Source organism: Lissotriton vulgaris, chromosome 9 (genome assembly GCF_964263255.1).
Source record: "Lissotriton vulgaris chromosome 9, aLisVul1.2, whole genome shotgun sequence".
NCBI classification, from domain to species: Eukaryota; Metazoa; Chordata; class Amphibia; order Caudata; family Salamandridae; genus Lissotriton; species Lissotriton vulgaris.
This window is the reverse complement of record NC_141697.1, coordinates 31,355,607-31,378,234: the sequence shown is the minus strand read 5'-3', so window position 1 is coordinate 31,378,234 and position 22,628 is coordinate 31,355,607. Positions and strand designations below refer to the sequence as shown.

General features: G+C 49.4%; 1 protein-coding gene and 1 pseudogene across 1 annotated transcript in view; both read left to right on the top strand.

The window, feature by feature from the left end:
• Positions 1 to 22,628, top strand: part of COCH (cochlin) — a 432,915-nt gene that overhangs the window by 118,433 nt on the left and 291,854 nt on the right. Inside the window, exon 4 of the mRNA XM_086936983.1 lies at positions 20,931 to 21,087. Coding sequence (XP_086793109.1) covers positions 20,931 to 21,087 — 157 coding nt within the window. The remainder of the gene's footprint in view (positions 1 to 20,930; positions 21,088 to 22,628) is intronic.
• On the top strand, positions 216 to 20,887 carry LOC147689571 (homeobox protein Hox-A9 pseudogene; annotated as a pseudogene).

The window sequence follows — 22,628 nt, the reverse complement described above, 5'->3', positions numbered from 1 at the left end:
CTCCAAACTGGCAGAACCGGGCAAGGTGCACCCACCTGCTGCATGCGTATGTTGTTGTATAACCCAGACACTAGATGCTTTCCATCCCCAGACCCCAGCATAAGGTGCAGGGGGACAAGACTCGTAGGTTCCTGTGGGAAATCGGGGACGACCGAACCTACCACCTGTCGTAATCTGACATATAAGAAAACATCCAAAGGTGAGGGCTGAACTTCATGGAAAAAAGAGTCCGACAAGTGGAACACACCGTCATGAAACAGATCGCCCCATGTTGTGACATTAACCCTGTCACACAGCCTTTGAAACCCTTTTTCCTGCAGCAGCGGTATATTGGGATGGTAAGACAGTGGCAACTTCGAGGAGTATAACAGAGGGGCATTGAGGAGGCTCGTGATTCGGTTCCACGCATCCACCGTACTGGTAACCGTGGTGGGTGGTGATGCGCATGTGCGAGCCGGGGCGTATATGAGACCGGTCAGCGGGATAGGGTCTGCAAGCCAGTCCTCTGTGGCGATTTATGGCATATATCTAGGGGGATTGACCCAATAATATGCATAGTGGGCCTGCGCACTGAGAAAGTAAACCTCAAAGTCCGGTATATCAAACCCACCATGAGCATACGGCTTGGTGAGTATGGACCACTGTAGCCGCGGTTGTTTGCCTACCCATAGAAGCCGTAGCAGCTCGGTGCTTAGAGTTTTTAAAAAATGCGGACCAGGATTGTATGGTATATCCATAAATATAAGAATTGTGGGAGAACAACCATTTTAATCAGGGACGTGCGAGTGAAAGGGGCAGCGAAATCTAGAGAGTAACATGATCTGCAAGTTTCGTAATGGCTGTACCATAATTTAGACGTATCACAGTGTCCCTGTCCATGGCCAGCTGTATACCCAAGTAGCGCAAGTCTGTGTCACACCAGTCTAGTCGAAAGTCTAGTGTAAATTTATTGACCGCAGGCGTTAAAGGGAAAAACTGAGATTTCCCCCAATTGATACTAATCCCAGATAGCCTGCCGAATAAAAGAAAGTCCCGCAATATAGGGTTTACATTTTGTTGTGGGTCTCTAACATATAGCGTAATGTCGTCTGCATAAAGGGATATTAGGATTCGACGCAGACAGCAGCGGAACACTCTCTCGCAGTGCTGTTGACGGATTTGGGATGCCAGTGGATCCACTGCAATAGCGAAAAGTAGTGGAGACAGCGGGCAACCCAGTCGCGTACCCTTCGTAATGGAGAATGCGGGAGAGAGATGACCATTAATCAGTACCTTGGCAGTGGGTTGTCTGTATAACAGCCTGATCCAGGAAATTAACAACAGGGGGAAGCCCATGCGTTGTAAGACACTAAATAAATAATCCCACTCCTCAGAATCAAACGCATTGGTGGCATATAAGAAAACTGCAGCTAGTGGGAATTCTGGCGCCACATTCTGTAGGAGAGAGGACAGGGTCCTAAGTTTATAAGTTGTGGCCCTGCCTGGGACGAATCCTGATTGATCAGGGAGAATATGTTTTTCCATTAAAAGGGTCAATCTATTCGCTAAGATCTTGGGGGAGGGGGGGTGTACCAGTCTTTAAAAGGGGCGTGAGTAGCGCTTCCCTCATCGAGGGGGGAGCTCTCCCTGGTCTAGGGATTCTTCGTATATCTCCTTAAGAACTGGGGACATGATGTCAATGTAGTGCTTATAAAATTCTTCAGGTATGCTGTCTAGCCCTGGCGCTTTTCCATTTTTCAGCTGCATTATTGCTTCCCTGATTTTGTCCAGTTTGAACGGAAGGCACAAGAATTTTCCTTGGGTATCACTTAACCACCCAAGTTCTACGTCCCCCAGGGATTCATCCATATCTAGCGATCCGCTGCGCTGTGTGGTATACAATGTGCTATAGTGTGATTTGAACGCAGCAAGTATGTCGCTTGAGTCTTGGCATGTTTCCTCCCCCGGTCTCGTGATTTCTAAAATGTGCGTGTACAAGCGCAGGTGTCTGATCACTTCGGCCAACACTCTACCTGGCTGCTCACCCTGCCCGTATCTCCCCATATCTGCGGGCCGTCCAGTATCTAAACTGGAACTTCACCTCTCGTGCCGCGTTCTCCTCGCAGTCCGACAGTTTCTCTCAGAAGTTAGCCTGCACTGGACCAGTCTCCCCTCCCACCCCAGGCTCATCCGCACCTCCAGTTCCCTCAACTCCTGTTCTAATTGCCTGAGCCTTGTTTGAATATCCCTGAGCGCTCCAAAACTTTTTGATATGCAAAACCCTCTGATAGTGACCTTGAAGGCCTCCCATATCATCGCCACACTGTCCACTGAACATTTATTCCGCACAAAGAAATCCTGAATCTCCTCTCCCAATTCAGTGTGAAAAACCGTGTCTAACAGAGCAGTAGGTTGCAGCCTCCAGCTAGGCCTTGGTGTGTCATATCCCGGGATTGTGAGCACGAGTTTCACGGGGCAGTGATCAGAGAAAGTTCCGGGAGGATGAAGCACTTTCCTTATAGCCTGTCCTAGTCCTCTAGAGAGCAGACAGTAATCCAACCGCGCCCATGTTCCTGCATGTGCCGTAAAGTGCGTGCCTTCCTTCACCTGGGTGTCAATATAACGACAACTGTCTATCAGTCCCCCCTCCTCTAGTATACCCTGCAGTGCTGTTTGCGAGTTGGTATAGTGATGTGTTGCAGTACTGGACCTTACCAGGACCGGGTTAAAGGCTACATTGAAATACCGCTTCATATAATATGCGTGGACCCTACACCCGCAATCTTACCCCACATGTTATTAAAGAAATCTGGTGCGTCGACATTAGGACCGTAGCCATTGGCTATTGTAACTGAATCTCTGCCCAGTCGGCCCCATATTATTACATATCGCCCATGAGGATCTGTCAATACACCCTCTAACACAAAAGGCATTTGTTTCTTTATCGGAATGGCTGTGCCACGGGCATATGAGGAGTATGACGAGAAAAAACGTTGGTCCTGCCATTTGCCAGCAAACACACCTGAGGACCGTGGGTCAATATGGGTTTCCTGTAGCAGTGCTACACTTATCTGCTGACGGTCTAGATAGGACAATATCTGTCTGCATTTTCTCGGGTCCCCCAAGCCCCTAACATTCCAGGACATGATATTCAATTGCTTGCTATCTATCGTGTCCGTCATTTTGTTTTGCATGGTGATGCCTAAGACAAAGCAGTGTTACATAGAACCACATTCGAACTGTTCTCGAGTTACAATTAAAAACCTCATAGTGTAAGAAGTGCTCATACATACATTTGCCTACCCAAACCCCCCCCCACTGAAGCATGCCAATCATGCCAGTACTGCCCATCCCGCCCCCTCCCCCATCCCATTAAGTAAATGATTCTCATAACTTTTCCTGAGCAACAACCAGAACATGCGTAAAAAAAAGAGGGATCACCCGTAGGGGGAAGTGCTGTTAGGTGGTTCATGAGTTCACCTCGCCATTCAGGGAATGCCTGTGTCATCAAACACATCCCTTACTGGGCCTTGAGGGTACCTGGTCTTTTCCAATCTGCATGTCCCCTGTGCATGAGGTCGCACGTCCCTGCCAACATTCGCCTCAGCTAGATGAGACCCCTCATGGAAGGTAGTCCTGTCGTTTTTGCAGTGTAAACTCTATGTTTAGTAATCAGGGACACTTGGGCTATTCAACTATTCAGGTGGGCATCACTCTGAAGACGGGGAGTGCGATCTTTGCAAATCCTTTTGTGAGGAGGATGTTGCCCTGTTCTTCTTAAGGTGTTTTAGGAATTCCTCAACCTACTGGGGCTTGGTATAAAATGACTGTTTACCCTGATAGGTAACTCGGAGGCGCGCAGGGTACAGGAGAGCATAATCAATTTGGGGCTGTCTTAACTTTTGCTTCACAGCCATGAATTTACGTCGTTCCTCTTGCACGTGGGTGGTAAAATCCGGGTACATAGTGAAAGGCACTCCTTCATAGTGTAACTGCTTCCTCTCCCGCGCCACTTTTAGGGAGACATCCCTGTCCCTATAATTCAGTAATCGTGCTATTATGGGTCTGGGAGTACTACCAGGAGGAGGTTTCGGTCCAAGGGATCGATGGGACTCTCAACGATGAAATAAGGAGATAGCAATTCCGCACCTACCACTTCAGCAGTAACTTTTCAATGTACTCCTCCATTTTGCCTGTATTGGCGCTCTCCGGTATTCCAAGCAAGCGAATGTTGTTCCTACGCCTGCACGCTTCAATGTCCTCATTCTTCGCGGCTATTACTTTAAGCAACTTTTCCATCTGTGTTACCGTGGTGTGCTTCCGGGCTGCAGTGTCCTCTGTCTCTGAAATGCAGTGTTCTGCATCTTTTATGCGCTCCTCATGTTTATCCATTTTATGGGCTATCGTATTCATGCATGTGGATTAAGTGTCCATCTTATCTGCCATGTTTGAGAAGCCCTGCCTCACTTCTAGAAGATTCGCCTGCATATCATTTCCTGATGCGGGCTGTGAATCTTGCGACAAGCTTTCTGCGACAAGATCCATCTCTGTTGTTGGCAGACGCGTGCCCTTTTCCGCCTCAAAAGTAAGGCGCGGCTGGCGTGCATCTGTTCTTCCCATGTTGGCCGCTGCAGCTAGAAAGAATATGGGGCGTAAGGCGCTAAAGTTACGTCAAGTGTGAATGTGACGGCCGATTCACAACTTTTGTGTCTGCCCAGAGTCCACAAATAAAGATCAGTTGTTCAATTTACTTTAAGGCTAAAGTTAAATAGCCTGATGTGTAAGTCATGTAATTAAATATACACAATCAATTTATAAAACACATCAAAACATATAAACATATAAACAACAAAAACACAAAGGTGTATCAAAAAAGAGCTTTATCAAAAAATTCATTAAGTCAGCAGTAAATCAAAGAAGCAGGTGAGGCAATGCTGATATGAAGAGCCTAGTAGCAAATCAACAATAATACAGCAAAACCTATAAAAAACATCTATCTCAGGAAACAAAGTGAATCAAACACTGTAGAGATAAGATGGAGGTCGACGTTTCGGTCTCTCTACAACATAATTAACGAGACCATCTTCAGGACTGTTGTCAATAAAAACACTGCTATAAGCTGTGCTGAAATCTAAGTCAGGGAACACAATCGTCCCGTAGGTGAAAGCGCCAAGGATACCCTGGTAGATAAATATTGGATGGTGAATGGCTCAAAGCATGGAGGATGTTTGAAAAATCTCTCAAGTTTGGAAATTGGTAAACCGGGAGCCTTTTCTTATCATAGAGTAGTTGTGTCCATGAATATAGGATCTACAAGGGAAATGGCAAAACCTTGTGGGTTGGTGCTGTAATCCAACAGATGGTTGAATGGGCGTTTGGCAGCTTCGGTTCTGTTTTTACTTAGAAATCGAAGTCGGGTCAAAATCAATCTGACTGCAAACACGGTTTGTTCCGTGTTTGCAGTCAGATTGATTTTGACCCGACTTCGATTTCTAAGTAAAAACAGAACCGAAGCTGCCAAACGCCCATTCAACCATCTGTTGGATTACAGCACCAACCCACAAGGTTTTGCCATTTCCCTTGTAGATCCTATATTCATGGACACAACTACTCTATGATAAGAAAAGGCTCCCGGTTTACCAATTTCCAAACTTGAGAGATTTTTCAAACATCCTCCATGCTTTGAGCCATTCACCATCCAATATTTATCTACCAGGGTATCCTTGGCGCTTTCACCTACGGGACGATTGTGTTCCCTGACTTAGATTTCAGCACAGCTTATAGCAGTGTTTTTATTGACAACAGTCCTGAAGATGGTCTCGTTAATTATGTTGTAGAGAGACCGAAACGTCGACCTCCATCTTATCTCTACAGTGTTTGATTCACTTTGTTTCCTGAGATAGATGTTTTTTATAGGTTTTGCTGTATTATTGTTGATTTGCTACTAGGCTCTTCATATCAGCATTGCCTCACCTGCTTCTTTGATTTACTGCTGACTTAATGAATTTTTTGATAAAGCTCTTTTTTTGATACACCTTTGTGTTTTTGTTGTTTATATGTTTATATGTTTTGATGTGTTTTATAAATTGATTGTGTATATTTAATTACATGACTTACACATCAGGCTATTTAACTTTAGCCTTAAAGTAAATTGAACAACTGATCTTTGTTTTGAATCAAATCCCTTGAAGGCCTCTCTACCCTTTCACTTAACTACCCAAGCCCTCAAGGGTATAATTGGGTTTCTCACTTTCTGTGAACCAGAGTCCACAAAGGCAGCTATTCCTCTGACCGCCAGTACTTCACCTAAGGGGCGTCAGTAATCTGGGGGTGAGGGCCACTTCAGGAGACTACCACTGCTGGGGGGTATTGGCGAAACATACTCCCCCAGCTTATCGCACTTCCTGCCCCTGAGCTCCCAAGGACTCCTATGTAGTTCCTCCAGCCAGGTATTCTGCAGTGTTTCGTAGGGTGCGGTAGTATTTACTTCAGTAACCTCGTTATAGATACTGCTGCAAGCGGTGTCTGCCTCTGTATGTCGCACTCCGCCCTGCACTTCAAGCTCAATGCACTCCTCTATGCGTGCCTGTTGTGCACCTCCGCCTATGGCCGATCCGCCACCCGTGCCCCACTTCAGCCCTGTATTCTGCTGTCTACTCCCCACAGTTTTCAGGGACTATAGTGTCTCTCTGCAGGCTACCTCCCTTTTTAGGTTTTGCCTGGCGAAAGCTGCGCTCTGCGCAGCTTTTTCGCGCAGGCGAAAACCTAATGAGTATAGTAGGGGAGACAGGAACGGCCCCTGTCTTCCATTGGCTAGCTCCATAAATGGAAGCTAGCCATTAGAAGACGGGCCTGTCCGTCAATGCCGGACCAGATTCGGGGGCGTTCCCAAGAATTTTTGGCTTTTGGCTACGTCACGCTACGTCAGCCGAAAGCCGGGAACGCGCCCCGTATTGACGGCACCCGGAAGAAGTCCAGGTGAGTGCTTGCTTTTATTTTTTGGCCGTTCCCACCCCCTCTACTCCTCTCCGTGTCTCCGGCCCCCGTTCCCCCCCCCGCCCCCGTCCCGCTCTCCGTGTCTCCGGCCCCCGTTCCCGCCCCCCTCCCGCTGGTGCCCGTGCTTTGCTCTACAATGCCCGTTCCTGCCGGCGACGGCATCCGTGGTCTCCTCTTCGCCTCTGTCCACTTGGAAAAGGGTTGCCGTGTCTAGATGTGATCTTTTAATCTCTGCTGGCCACAATTCAAACAAAACTTTTCCGTATAACTCTAGCTATCCCCTTTTTGCATAAAAAAAAAACATATGGCTTTGCCGCTATAAAAAATGGTGGCTGGAAAACACTGACCCATTAATAGACTGCGGACTGATTATACGTTATTGTTCTGCTGCGCAGTCACGTGACGGCCAATGGGCGGGCACGCTGCCTCCAACTTATTAGGTGACTGTACTACTCGCTGCCTCCAAGTTGTTACATGAAATATGCAGTTTCAAATTTTTTTTACTGGAGGTCCCGCTCTGTCGTGTGAGAGTCTGCCGACCTCGGGCCGCTCAGCAATTACTACGTGGACTCCTTCCTGCTGCACGACAGCGAGGAGCTGGTGCAGTCGAGGTATGCAGCGGCGGCTGCCGCCGCCTTGGGCCCACTGGCACCCCCGGGCCGGCTGCCGGACCACGCCAAGTTCACCCCCTGCAGCTTCCAGTCCAAGAGCCCGGTCTTCGGCAGCTCCTGGAACCCCGTGCACCCAGCAGGAGGCGCTGGCACCGTGTACCACCATCACCACCCCATTGCGCCCGAGGCCGGCAGGTACATGCGCTCCTGGCTGGAGCCCGTGCCCGAGGGCCTCTCCTTCCCCAGCCTGCCCTCGGCCAGGCACTACGGCGGCATCAAGCCCGAGCCTCTGCAAGGCGCCCGCCGCGGGGACTGCACCACCTTTGACAGCCACACGCTCTCACTGTCCGACTACGGGCCCTCCCCAGCCGACAAGCAGGGGGGCAGAGAGGGGACCTTCCCGGAGACGGCTGCGGAGAGCGAGGCCAGCGGGTACAAGCCCCCCACCGACCCCAGTAAGTGCACACACCCACCTACCGCTGCTGCACACTGGAGGGGCACCGCAAGCCATTTTCAAAACAAACCTGCTCTCTCACTTTATTTATCTTTACATTTAGATGACAATGTAACTCGACACAAAGGTGACACATTGTCGCGCTCAAAGCGACGTAGATTCATATCTCGCCACAATACACATGTGTATTGGCAACATCTCCACGTCACGATTCGTTGCCACACTGCCCTTACCGGGCGTTCTGCACTGGCCTAGGCATGCATTGAACCACACGCATGACCTTGTCGGTAGAAACTCATGCAGACCCTGGATTGAAACACGAGTTACACACATTGTGTCCCTAGGCGTGAGGGTGTGTCTCTGCATGTGCGTGTAAGGATCCACGCGTGTGTAAGGTGTACGTTGTGTGCGAGCGCGTGTGCTTACGTATTTGAATGCATATATTATTGTTTGTGAATACACAGTCTAGTGTGCTGGTGACTCTGTGTGTATGTGTGTGTCCATAATGGGTGTATATGAAAGGTTTGTGCATTTATATTTCCCTTCTAATCCTTGTGTGTGTCTCTCTCTGCCCATGGCTCACAGTGTGTGGGGCTCGCAGTGTGTGGGGGGGCTCTGTGTGGGTGTGTGTGGGGGGGCTCTGTGTGGCTGTGTGTGTGGGGGGCTCTGTGGGGGTGTGTGTGAGGGGGGCTCTGTGGGGGGGTGTGTGAGGGGGGCTCTGTGCGTGTGTGTGAGGGGGGATCTGTGTGGGTGTGTGTGTGGGGGGCTCTCTGTGGGTGTCTGTGTGTCATTTGCGAGAGATTAAGCTATTGGCATTGTAAATGACAATGCCATTTATTTATGTTAAAAAAACATAAATAAAAATGTCAAGAGCAATGCCAATAGCTCTAACTTTCAAAAAGGCAAAACCATTGCATTGTAAATGCTTGTTTCAAGTGTGCGAGCAGTAGCGCCGCCTTGGTAACACTCATCACCCTTTAGCCGCCACCATTACTGCCGTGTGGCCCAGCTGCCATGTGGGGACCACGGCGCTTGCGTGAGTAGTCGCGCTGTAGGACAGCTCCAGGCCGCTCAGTGACTCGCCCCGGCTGTCCAAACAAACAGGCACTGTATCGGTAATCTGCGCCGGGACGCTCTGAAACCCAGAGGGCTGGCGCTTCAATCCGTGCGCAATACTCTGCACTGCAATCCCCGATAATTCTCAACCTCGGGACAAGGAGAATTGCAGGATTTAGCTCCAGGCTATGGGACCCTCACTATGTGGCGGCCTTTCTGTTCGTTTGCCACCTAGCGCCCCCCACCAGGTGGCTGTATCTTGCATCCTCTTCTACTATCAGCTAGCTAATAAGACTCTAGCTTGCAAACCCAAAGCCCACTCCACTAGGGGCAAGGCTGCCTTGATGAGAAATATTCCCATGGCAGATATTTGCAAAGCTGCTACGTGGAAGTTAACTCACACATTCACTAGGCACTACTGCCTTGACTCTTATACTAGAACGGATGTTCAAGTGGGACAGAGGTTCCTCAGAAATGTCTTTGCTTAGCTGTCTATCTTGCCATTGTTTCTGTCTACTCTACCGCTTCAGGTGGGATGGGCTTGCTACTCTATTCTGACTATTCAAGGCCTTCCTGAAGAAAGGCTAACTTCAGCACTTGAGAAGATATATTGGAAAAAGTGCTCCGGGCTCCCTGCAGGCAGGCAGGACTATTCAATGCTTATGACTGTCATGAAAATTCCGCTATGAGAGAACAGGCGTTACAGGTAAGAAACTATATCATTCCATACATTACTTGATTCACAAATCAATTAAATAATTAACATTTCATTGTTAATTAATACTTAATTAACTTCCCACCCTAAACCACTGCAAATCAACAGCACACAAATAACAGAAACAAATTAATCAGTATTACATAATACATAACAATCATAATGAAATAAAATGTATTAAATTCATAATTATTACGTAATTGGCTTCCCACCCTGTCCCCCTACAAACCCAACAACCTGCTACAATATAATAAATTACTATTAAAAATGAAGAAAAATTCTAAATCGCTCAAAATGATGTGCTATATTTAAAAAAAAGTATAACCTTGATATTAAAAATAGTAATACATAAAATTAATATAGCAACTAAAAAACATTCAAGGAATTAAAAAACAATATTTTTAACCACTATATTACTGAGAACTATATTAAAAGAATCGATATTTAAAATATGACTTACTTGAAAAGATGATATTGTTGTCAACAATATTCTTGCATATTTATCTCCAACTCAATATTTTGTCTAAACAGCCCCATTATCACAGCTGATATTCCCCTACACTTTACAAACAAAATTACTAAAAGCTATTTTTCTTGTCTCCAACATGTTCCTTCATATGCTAATGTATAATTTTGCCTCACATGATACATCTCCTCAGTTATGTTTCTAGTGAACAAACTGGAACCTCAGAGAATGTTGCTCCAGATTCTGTTGTCTGCAGGGTGATCCTTGATCTAAATCATAGTTCAAAATGTTCGTTGGTGGGTTCCATTGGCATTGATCACATAGTAGGTAAGATTTTTTAGGAGCATCTGACCTCAGTGTAAGTTGAACAGGGGCACTTTTAAAGGAAAATGAAAACATGCATGACGAGGCAGATACATTAAATACTAATAATTATTGTTCCACTAGCACTTAAGCATAGGGGCAGACTGTAGAGAGAATCAGAAGTGGGTGTAATATAAAAGGGCACTTGCGCTGGAGGATAAAAGGGACAAATGGGAGACAAAAACGATCAACATAGAGAAAAGAAAAAGAGCCTGAATTAGATGAGGATAATTGACAAACAGTAAAAGAATAGAGATTGTCCCATTTTTTGTGTGAAAATGAAAGCACGTAAATGATTCCTTTTTGTACTTCACACATTTTCATAATTCAGATATTCAGTCCAAATCCTCAGAGTACCCTGGCTTATGGCCTCCTGCCTAATCTTCTTGTCTTGCGGTTCTCAGAATGGTAGAAGACATTTATGGGTTTCTCTTGTACTTGATGGCTGTAGTTATTAGAGCAAGCATCTTACCTATATAATGAAAAAGAAGAAGTCTGTATGTTTCATTCAACAAGGGCCGCTCAAGCCTTAAAGCCATTGAGATTAAGCTTAGCCCTAATCCTGCCAAACTTCAGTACCTATAGTCCCCTCCGAACTCCATTGTGAAGAACTGGCCTCCTTCTTTGTGGAGAAAGTACGCACGATCTATAGATCTTTTCCTCCCATAATCACTTCCCGTACGTACTCCCCTTCCAGACCAAGGCTGATCTCTAGGCTTATGGCTATTCCTGAGATTTGTTATGAGGAACTTAGTTGGCTGAGCGTAAAAATTAAGTCTGGCTCTCCTGCTGGCTCGCTAAAGCCTGCTCAATTTAGGGAATCTTTCCTGCTTTTCCCGACGCCTCTTCGTCAGATAATCAACTCCTCTTTCTCATCCGCCATGGTGCCGGCGCAGTGGAAACAGGCTTGGGTGTCTCCCATTCTTAAAAAAACAACCTTAGACTCGACTAACCCAGAGAATTTTAGGCCTATCTCTCTTCTTCCCTGGGTGGCGAAGGTTGCGGAGGCACATGTCAATACCACACTTACCAACTTTCTGCTCTCCAATAACACTCTGGATGCTATGCAACACGGCTTCCGCGCCGGTCATAGCACAGAGACATCGCTCCTGGCTATGACTGAACATCTGCGGACCATTCTTGACTCTGGTCAAACGGTGGCACTGATCCTGCTGGATCTGAGTGCCGCCTTTGACACGGTCTAGCGTGGCATTCTGCTCCAATGCTTAGAGGAGGCAGGTTTCTTGGGCCTGGCTCTGGAATGGTTTAGGTCCTTTCTAACCGGAAGATCCTTTCGTGTCTCCACTCCCCCATTTCTATCCCAGGTACGGTCCATTGAGCAGGGGGTCCGTCAGGGCTCGGCTTTGAGCCCCACATTGTTTAACCTTTATGTTCAGCTGCTGGCTGCGGTCGCCAGGAAGTGGGACCTCTCCATGGTCTCTTATGCCGACAACACGCAGCTAGTGGTTGCACTAGCGAAAGGTTCTACCCTGAATGCCTCTAGGTTCAGAAGCGGCCTGACGGCCGTGGTGGTGTGAATGACTTCTAATAATTTGCAATTAAATGCAAATAAAACTGAAGTTCTGCTAGTTGGCAAGAATGCTAGCCTTTGGGGCGAGCATTAGTGGCCAAATGCTCTGGACAAGGCCCCGGAACCTGAGAAGGAAGTCAAGAACTTGGGGGTGTGGATGGACTCCTCTCAGTTTCTGTATTAACTCTAAAAAAGTGGCAGGTACATGCTTTGGCCTTTTACGAGGTCTTAAACCCATCTTGAAATTCTTTGACCCATCAGCGCGCCAGCTGATAGTCCGGTCGACTATTCTTTCTCGCCTGGACTATGCTAGTTTCTTGTTATTGGGGGCTAACCAAGCTGAGATCATCCGGATGCAGCGTATTCAAAACGCGGCGGCCAGAGCCTAATGCTTCCGTTTTTCGTTGTTTCTGTACTGTACTTTACTCTGCTGCCGTTGTCATTGTCGTGTATGCCCTCAGTTTTTCCCTCTGTCCCCCGCTGTTCCCTGCCCCACCCCCGCTCCCTGCCGCTGCTCCCCCGCGGCCCCACCCCCGCTCCCTCCGGCATCCCCGCACGCTCACCCCCACTCGCCAACCCGCTCGCGCCTCCCAGTTGCTCCTCCCTCGCCCCGCCCCCCCACTCTCCACTTATGGCAGAGTGCATGCGTACGCGCAGCGTTGACGTGCAGCCGGCGCGCCAAAGGCTAGCCATTCTGCACCCGTCCGCGCCTGGACCGCGCCAGCGCCAGACCCCTGGTCCCAACCACCGATGCAAGACCACACAACGGACCTACGACGCCGCCACCCTCAACTCACTCAATGCCGGGCGGAATCCTGCGTGCTACCGTGCCACCCCGGGACGCGCCCATGGACCCTTCGACTGCCAAACCTGCCGTTTCTCCTGCTACCGGACCTGCACCGCCCCCGCCAAGCCCAGCACCAGCAGCGACCACCTGAAGTGCATCCTGCTCAACACCCGCTCCATGCACAGGCACGCCGTGGAACTCTGGGACCTGCTCGACACGACAGCACCGGACGTCGCCTTCCTCACCGAAACCTGGATGAACGCCTCCTCAGCGCCCGACATCACCATAGCCATCCCGGACGGATACAAGATCACCCGGAAGGACCGCGTCAACCAGACGGGAAGAGGCATCGCCATCATACACAAGAACACCATCCGCATCTCAACTAACTCCGACGAAACCTTCACCGCCGCCGAACAACTGCACTTCCAAATATACACTGACCCCAAGACCACCCTCCGAGGCACCCTCATCTACAGACCACCGGGACCACGCACACAATTCAGCGAAGACATCGCAGACTTCATCAGCCCGCACGCCCTTCCCTCCGCCGACTACATGCTCCTAGGAGACCTCAACTTTCACCTGGAGAACAACAACAACAGAAACACCACCGCCCTGCTGGACAACCTCGCCAACCTCGGACTCAAGCAACTGGTGAACACCCCCACCCACTACGCCGGCCACACGCTTGACCCCGTCTTCTCATCCAGCAAGCACATCTCCTTCAGCCATGCCACCGGACTCCACTGGACCGACCACAGCTGCGTCCACTTCAGCTTCAAAAGAACTACGAACCACCACCACCCGCAACAGGTCCCCCACCGAAGCTGGAGCAAGATCACCGCCGAGCAGCTCACCGCCTCCCTCAGCCAAAACACTCCCACCAGCACAACGGACCCCAACGAAGCAGCCAGCAACCTCACCAAGTGGCTGACCGCCTGCGCCGATGACCTCGCACCACTAAAGAACCCTCCCAGCAGACCCGGCAGCAAGAAAACCCCCTGGTTCACCAACGAACTCAAGGAATCCAAGAAGAACTGCCGCACCCCCGAGAAAGCCTGGCGGCTCGACCACACCACAGACAACAGGACCGCCCTCAAGCACGCCATCCGCAAACACCATCAGCTGATCCGCGCCACCAAGAAGACAGCACTCAAAAGACGACTGGACAACAACACCAACGACAGCAAGGAACTTTTCAGCATCGTCAAAGAGTTCTCCAACCCCAGTGCCGGAAACAACAACATCACTCCCTCGCAAGACCTCTGCAACTCACTCGCCTCATTCTTCCACCGCAAGATCGCCGACATACACAACAGCTTCGACGCACAGACCACGCACCCTACCACCGAACCAACGCCCACCATCACCACCCTCTGCAACTGGACCCCGATCAGCACCGAAGACACCACCCGCACGATGAACTCCATCCACTCCGGATCACCAACCGACCCGTGCGCACACCACGTCTTCAACAAAGCCGACACCACCATCGCACCCCATCTCCGAGATACCATCAACTCCTCCTTCCACACCTCCACCTTCCCAGAGAGCTGGAAGCACGGCGAGCTGACCGCCCTCCTGAAGAAACCAACGGCGGACCCCACCGACCTCAAGAACTACCGCCCCATCTCGCTCCTTCCTTTTCTGGCCAAAGTAATCGAGAAGACCGTCAACACACAGCTTGCCGCCTTCCTCGAGACGAACGGATCCCTCGACCCCTCGCAGTCCGGGTTTCGGGCCAACCACAGCACTGAGACCGCCCTGATCGCAGCCACCGACGACATCAGAACCCTGATCGACAACGGGGAAACAGCGGCCCTCATCATCCTCCTGGACCTCTCTGCGGCATTCGACACCGTCTGCCACCGCACCCTAGTGAAGCGCCTCAGCAACATCGGAATCCGAGAGAAAGCGCTGGAGTGAATCATCTCTTTCCTCACCGGAAGAACCCAGAGAGTCCGCCTCCCTCCGTTCAGATCCGAGGCCACCGAAGTCATCTGCGGCGTACCACAAGGATCTTCACTCAGCCCAACCCTCTTCAACGTCTACATGAGCCCCCTCGCAGCCATCGCACGCCAGCACAACCTCAACATCATCTCCTACGCCGATGACACCCAGCTCATCCTCTCCCTCACCAACGACCCCACCACCGCTAGAGCCAACCTACACGAAGGGATGAAAGACGTCGCCGACTGGATGAGGAACAGCCGCCTTAAACTGAACTTAGACAAGACGGAAGTCCTCATCCTGGGATCATCACCCTCCGCCTGGGACGACTCCGGGTGGCCCCCGGCCCTGGGCACCGCTCCCAAACCAACGGACCACGCACGCAACTTGGGCTTCATCCTGGACTCCTCCCTGTCGATGACCAGACAAGTCAACACCGTCTCATCCTCGTGCTTCAATACCCTGCGCATGCTCCGTAAGATCTTCAGATGGATCCCCACGGAAACCAGGAAGACCGTCACCCAGGCACTCGTCACCAGCCGACTGGACTACGGGAACACCCTCTACGCCGGAACCACAGCCAAACTTAAAAAAAGACTCCAACGCATCCAGAACGCCTCCGCACGACTCATCCTGGACATCCCCCGGCACAGCCACCTCACCGGACACCTGAGAGACCTGCACTGGCTCCCCGTCAGCAAGAGAATCACGTTCAGACTCCTCACCCACGCACACAAGGCTCTCCACAACCTGGGCCCCAAGTACCTCAGCGACCGCATGAACTTCTACACGCCCACCCGCCAGCTACGATCGACCAACCACGCACTCGCCACCGTACCACGCATCCGCAGAGCCACCGCCGGAGGGACATCCTTCTCCTACCTGGCAGCCAAGACTTGGAACTCCCTCCCCACCCACCTCCGGCGAACCCAAGACCATCTCTCCTTCAGGAAGCAGCTCAAGACCTGGCTGTTCGAGCAGTAACTTACCCCTCCCCCAGCGCCTTGAGACCCTCCTGGGTGAGTAGTGCGCTATACAAATGCCGTGATTGATTGATTGATTGTAGGTCTCCCACGATTCCATCCCATCGCCGATACCATCTGGAGACTTCATTGGCTCCCTATGGCGAAGCGGATCCAATTCAAGACTCTTTGCCTCTCCTTTAAGATCCTGAAACTTGCCACACCTAATTTACTCTGTAATTTGTTGACTCCGTATGTTCCCTCCCCCGTGCACTGCGTTCTCTGGGGCAGCACTTGGTCACCATTCCTCGGGTGAAGCGCTGCCGAGCTGGAGCGCGTTCCTTCCGATATCTTGCAGCCAAACTATGTAACTCGGTGCCGGTTCACATAGGGACTGGAGGATCGGCTCGAGTTTAGGAAGGCTATAAAATCCTACCTTTTTCCTCTAATATAGTTTTCTATGCTGCACCGAGACCGCCCTCATCGCCGCCACCGATGACATCCGAGCCCTGATGGACAACGGGGAAACAGCGGCCCTCATCCTCCTAGACCTCTCCGCGGCATTCGACACTGTCTGCCACCGCACCCTAGTACAGCGCCTCAGCAACGTCGGAATCCAGGACAAGGCGCTGGAATGGATCATCTCCTTCCTCGACGGAAGAACACAGAGAGTCCGCCTACCACCGTACAAGTCAGAGGCCACCGAAGTCATCTGCGGCGTCCCTCAAGGATCCTCACTGAGCCCCACCCTCTTCAACGTCTACATGAGCCCCCTCGCGGCCATCGCACGCCAACACAACCTCAGCATAATCTCCTACGCCGACAACACCCAGCTGATCCTCTCGCTGACCAACGACCCCGCCGCCGCCAGAGCCAACCTGCACGAAGGGATGAAAGAGGTAGCCGAGTGGATGACGACCAGCCGCCTGAAACTGAACTCAGACAAGACGGAGGTCCTCATCCTGGGCTCCTCACCCTCCGCCTGGGACGACTCCTGGTGGCCTCCAGCCCTGGGCACCGCACACAAACCGACCGACCATGCACGCAACCTGGGCTTCATCCTGGACTCCTCCCTCTCCATGACCAGGCAAGTCAACAACGTCTCCTCGGCATGCTTCAACATCCTACGCATGCTACGGAAGATCTTCTGGTGGATCCCCACCGAGACCAGGAAGACCGTCACCCAGGCCCTCGTCACTAGCCGTCTGGACTACGGCAACGCCCTCTACGCCGGTACCACCGCCAAGCTCCAGAAGAGACTCCAGCGGATCCAGAACGCCTCAGCCAGACTCATCCTCGACATCCCACGAACCAGCCACATCTCCGGACATCTGAGAGACCTCCACTGGCTCCCCGTCAACAAAAGAATCACCTTCCGCCTCCTCACCCACGCACACAAAGCCCTACACGACCAAGGCCCGAGCTACCTCAACAGCCGAATCAACTTCTACGCTCCCAAACGCCACCTCCGATCAGCCAACCACGCCCTCGCCGCCGTCCCCCGCATCCGAAGAGCGACTACAGGAGGAAGGTCCTTCTCCTACCTGGCTGCCAAGACCTGGAACTCCCTCCCGACCGACCTGCGCCTGACCCAAGACCACCTCTCCTTCAGGAAGAAGCTGAAGACCTGGCTGTTCGAGCAGTAACGGCACCCCTCCACCCCCAGCGCCTTGAGACCCCACGGGTATGTAGTGCGCTCTATAAATGTCATTGATTGATTGATTGATTGAGTTGTCCGCCGTTGCAATCAGCTCTATCTCTCTGTTGATGGAAGCGCCAGGATGCCTCTTTGCTGGGGCAGCTGAGCGCTATATAAAACGCTATAACATAACATAGAATGACTTACTGGCACGGCGAGGCGGATACACTAGCATGAGCGTCGATTCACTAAAATGCCGAGAGTAACAAAAGTGACATTACATATACTTTGACCTGAATGACATCACAGGAAGTGACATCATAAGACCCATGACTCTAATTTTTTCAAGGAAGGCATGTCCCAATACCCTAATATCACACTTACACTCCCTTACACTCATTCATATTCACTTTAACTCACTTGCTTGCATTGACGCTTAATCTGTATAGTGCATTACTTTCCTTTTTGTTTTAAACTGGACACATATAATTGTAGGTGCTTATCAAAATGGCCTGCTAGCTTAGAAGATAACGATAGCTTCAAAATCTTATCTAGAAGCCTACAAAATGAGTAAATTATTCTGAACTATTAAATAAGAAAATAGTTTAAAACATCATTTTTTTAGAAAACATCATCTGATCGAATATTAATAATACCAAACAAATTCACAAATCTAACACATAAAGTTAAATTGTCACCACTATTCAGAACAGTGGGAAGCATATCATTAATTTTTGTAATCTTCAAAACTCTGATTATAGGAATTATAGGAAGTGAGAGACTTCTTTCTTGCAGAAAGTCTGAACAGTCTGGGCATATTTGGATCCCTTAGATCCACATATCCATGTCTGATTTTATCGAACTTTCAGTTGATTAGCTGGGGTACTTGTTCTTGTTCCAGTCTCCGTTTAAACACCCATCTCCTAATACCCCTTTCTTTTCTATTTTCAAAGTATGGGTCTAATTTTCCCTCCATCTACTTCCTGCATGTGATAAACAAGTGGTCGTAGTCCAGGATCCTCAAGGTTGTTTTCATTACCCAACTTTTTGAGCTGATGTTTAAGCTTTCTCCTCCTATTTGAGAGCTGTCTTTCTCCCTGTTTCAGTATCCCACTTGTATCAGCTATCACCATAACTTTGCTCTGTCCGTGGAAATGAAGTTTCTGCCTGGAGATAGGTTTTTATGATATAACTCAATGATCCCTCCTTTGAATCAACTATTCTTTTCCAGAAATGTATTCATCTTTGATAGTATTCGAATGTTATATTCATCAATCCCAGGTCTAATCTCAGCTGTGAGTTTACTGTACCCATGGGAAATCCAAGCCAATTTCTTCCAGGTATTTATTTTGATTATATTTATAGGCTTCATATCTTCTTCCAGTATGTCAGTTCCATATAGAAACAGGTTTGCAATTGTCAGATTATATGCTTCTTTTAATACCTCCATTGATTTATGGCCCAGTTTGAGAGCTACTCTATCCAAAACACCAGCCACTGCTTTACTTCGGTGTTCCTGAGATGTGAAGTGTCTTTTAAAGATAAGTTCCCCTTAAAAATCATTCCCAAGTACTTGTATTCAGTAACTGGTTTTAATCAAATATGGCTTCACGTTCTGGGAACAAGCCCAGAAACTTTTATCTTGTATGCTCTTTTTAAATGTGACGTGCACAGGGAAGGTTTTTGAATGCTGTAGAGGTATAGCTTTTTTTTTAAATGTTATTAGCTTATGGTTATACAATATAAGTTCATTTTTTACTTGGATAGAATGTATTGTAGATTTGATGTTTGTTGGATTTGGGTCCAAAAACTTACATTTGAACTGCCAACTAGTTTTATTGTGAAATCTGGATGATTGACTGACAGGTGTGACTGAGGCATAAATACTCATAAAAGTTCTTTACAATCTCTTATTTTGCCTGAAAAGTCCCTTGAACATCAGGAACAAAGTAGCTTCATGCCTGTTTGCTCCACCCAGCATAACATCTCACAGCTATACAATGCACTAGCAGTCACGGAAAAAATCAAACCGCCCAGGGCAGTCCTTTCTTTAGACCACTTTTTCGCCGTTCTGACCGAATTAAATATAGTCCCAGACTTTGTTATTTTCCTTCGCCACTTCTATAAGGATCGATTGGCATGGGTGATTGTTAATGGGGTGCTTGAAGCAAATGTTTAATTGGCTGCGGCACCTGGGGTGGAAGAAAGTGTTTCTATATATTGGTGACCTCCTGGTCTGTTGCAGTCACCATAACTGCACCATGACTTGAATGAATCACCACTAAGTTTTGATTGTACTGATCTGTTTGAATTGGGTAAAGCTCTGTGTGCTTGGGATGCGGGTCCCTGGCTGTCGTGATCTACTCTGACAGTGATTTAGAGATTTTTTAGGTAAGTTTAAAAGTTATTCCCCCTTCTGTGTCTACAAAATGGATAACTAATATAACCCCTATTATGTGATCGTTAGGATGGGATCTGGTTTATTAGCTCCTGGCACATTAGCACCCCATGCCAATTTCCCTGTTTGGGAAGGTGCTACTGTACAAGAAGGTATGAATATTGCAGAATAATCATTATAGGGTACTTCCAAGCTCCACTCTTTTATTCATAATAAGTCATGGAAGTGTCCATAGTCAAATGCTACAAATCTACTTCTGATGGGGGATTTGGTATGACCAACACTCACTCTTACTATGACTCCTCTCAACTGCTTGTCATCAATGACTGTCACTTTGGTTCCAGTTTGCACCTGGTTTACTGGAGTGAGCTTTGGGTCACTCTATTTTCTTTACGATGATGTGTAATTGGTGAGTGAATAATTGTCCAAATTCCTTTAATAGCACTTCTGAATATACTGTATGACCGAGAAGTCAGTATGGGAAGGCTTTCCTTAATTTGGGTTTACTTTTGGTAAAAAATAAACACTGTGGAGGGGAGAAAATTCGAGGCGGCGACTAATATGAGATGGACCTCAGAGCCAGAACGTATATGAATCACCAGAGAGTATGAGGAACATTGATGGCTTATCTAAGGATATGGTTAGTTCTTGCTTTAGCACAGACTGTATGCTGATGTGAGCTGATAACTATGATAAATTCACATCTGGTGTAGAAGACTCACAGAAGACATTCAGTGTTTTTATTTTTGTACTTCTCAAAATGGCAATAACTGATTTGCACAAAAAGAACTCTTTCAAATTGTGGTCCACAAGTGCTTCATTTAGCATGTGACATTGTTTGGAAAAAGACTATGATGTATAGGGGCTTTTGTTCGCAGACATTCTGTTACCAGTACCATTTTTCGGATGGCTGCAGTGATTGCTAATGTTTCTCAGTTACGTACATATTTTGCCGTCTCTTTGCAGTTGTTTTGTAGTACTTATTTCTGCTTTCCTTTTCCATAAATTATTCATCTACAGATCCCACTCCTATCACATGTTTCACGCGAGGCCTAGATGTGCGGAAGGATGCTGCAGATGTGCTCTGCCCAGCAGACTGTTTGCAGCGCCAACTCTCGGTGTATGGAAATGCTATTTATGCCTCAGTCTCCAGTGTATGTGGAGCGGCCATTCACAGGTACATTTTTTAACTCTGATTTGATTGATTTTAGTATGCTTACATATGTTGTATATATACATTAATAACAAAATCTGAAAGAAACAGGTTAGTATAAGATTCCTTACCTTAGAATATCCCCAGACGTCAGACTGGATCCGGAATTTTGTGCGTAGCAGTACCCCTGTGCGTCAGTAGGCGTCGTCTGCGGCTCCGCGTCCGTCGTCAGCGTCGTTGCCGCCGGGATGACTTCGTCGGATTACTTAGACGCCGCCCTCGCGCGCTGACGTCAGTTCTTCTTTTTTACGCGCCAGAAAGCGCAGGTCTGGAGAAAGTGGTACCCTTTAGTCACTTTTTGACTAAACTTTTTCGATCCTTTTTTGATCCGTTTCGAGTCTACGACTCCATCGGTGCTGGTAGGGATGCCCGGGTTCAAGCCCTGTGCCGACTGCAACCGACTGTCGGTTACCGACCCTCATCGCCGGTGCCTACTTTCAGGCCTTGATGTCGAAGGCTAGGCGGGAGCAGTCCCATAAGCGCCTCGAGCTCCGGCAGTCGGCTCCGTGCCGCTCGAGGTTCCGGTCCGGAAGGAGGTTGAGGGACCGGTCGCGGGGCCGGAGTCATCATAGCTCTGTGAGTTAACACCACTCATCGGGCTCCAAGTCCTCGGATAAGATGCAAAAGAAGTCGAAGAGGCGACATCGCTCTTCTGACTCCCCCCAAAGCTCGCGAGACGCGGCCGGGGGTTCGGGTGACACCGCCCACGCGGCCTGCTCCATACCCGCTCCATACCCGCCGGTCCCTGGGCAGAACGCGACACCGGAGGAGATCGATGCCTTCCTCATGGCCATGAGGTCGCTCTCTCCACCGTCGGGTTCCGCGGCGCCTTCGGGCCAATCGGCACTGACTGGGAGCCCAAGCGGGCCGGGTGCTTCGGCTCCGGCGCCGTCGGGTGCTTCGGCTTTGGCGCAGTCGATGACTTCGGTCCCGACAGCGCAAGGTCCCGCTGGGTCCGGTTCCAGATCCGGGTCGCCGTTGGTCGACCTTACGACCCCGCCGGCTTCGGCCCCTAGGTCGTTATCCCCGGCGTCGTCCCCGCACAATGCCGTACCTGGTCTACCCCTCGGTCCAGATCCGGCGTCGGCCGAAGCAGAGTACTTCGAGGATCTGGGTCCACCCTTTACACCTGAATTTCAGGACATGGACGACGATAGGGACTGGGGGGGTCTGAGGACCCCCTGGCACGTGAGTGCCAGTCATTTCAGGACTGGACACAGGAACTAGGGGACGCCAGTGGCCTGGATACCTCCCCAGACATTGGTTTTGTCTCCCCTTCTACCGTGGCTACGGAGGAGGGGGCTGCTTACAGTGTGGTGCTGATGAGGGCAGCCAAGGCCTTGGCTCTTGAGCTCCTCGTCACTACAATTGGGTATAACATCTTCACAGAGGTCCTTAAACCGCAGGCAAGCTCACCGGAGCCTCTACTGCCGTTTAATGAGGCTCTCATGGACGTCCTGTTGGGTACTTGGTCCAGGCCCACTACAGGTCCCCCTGTAGATAGG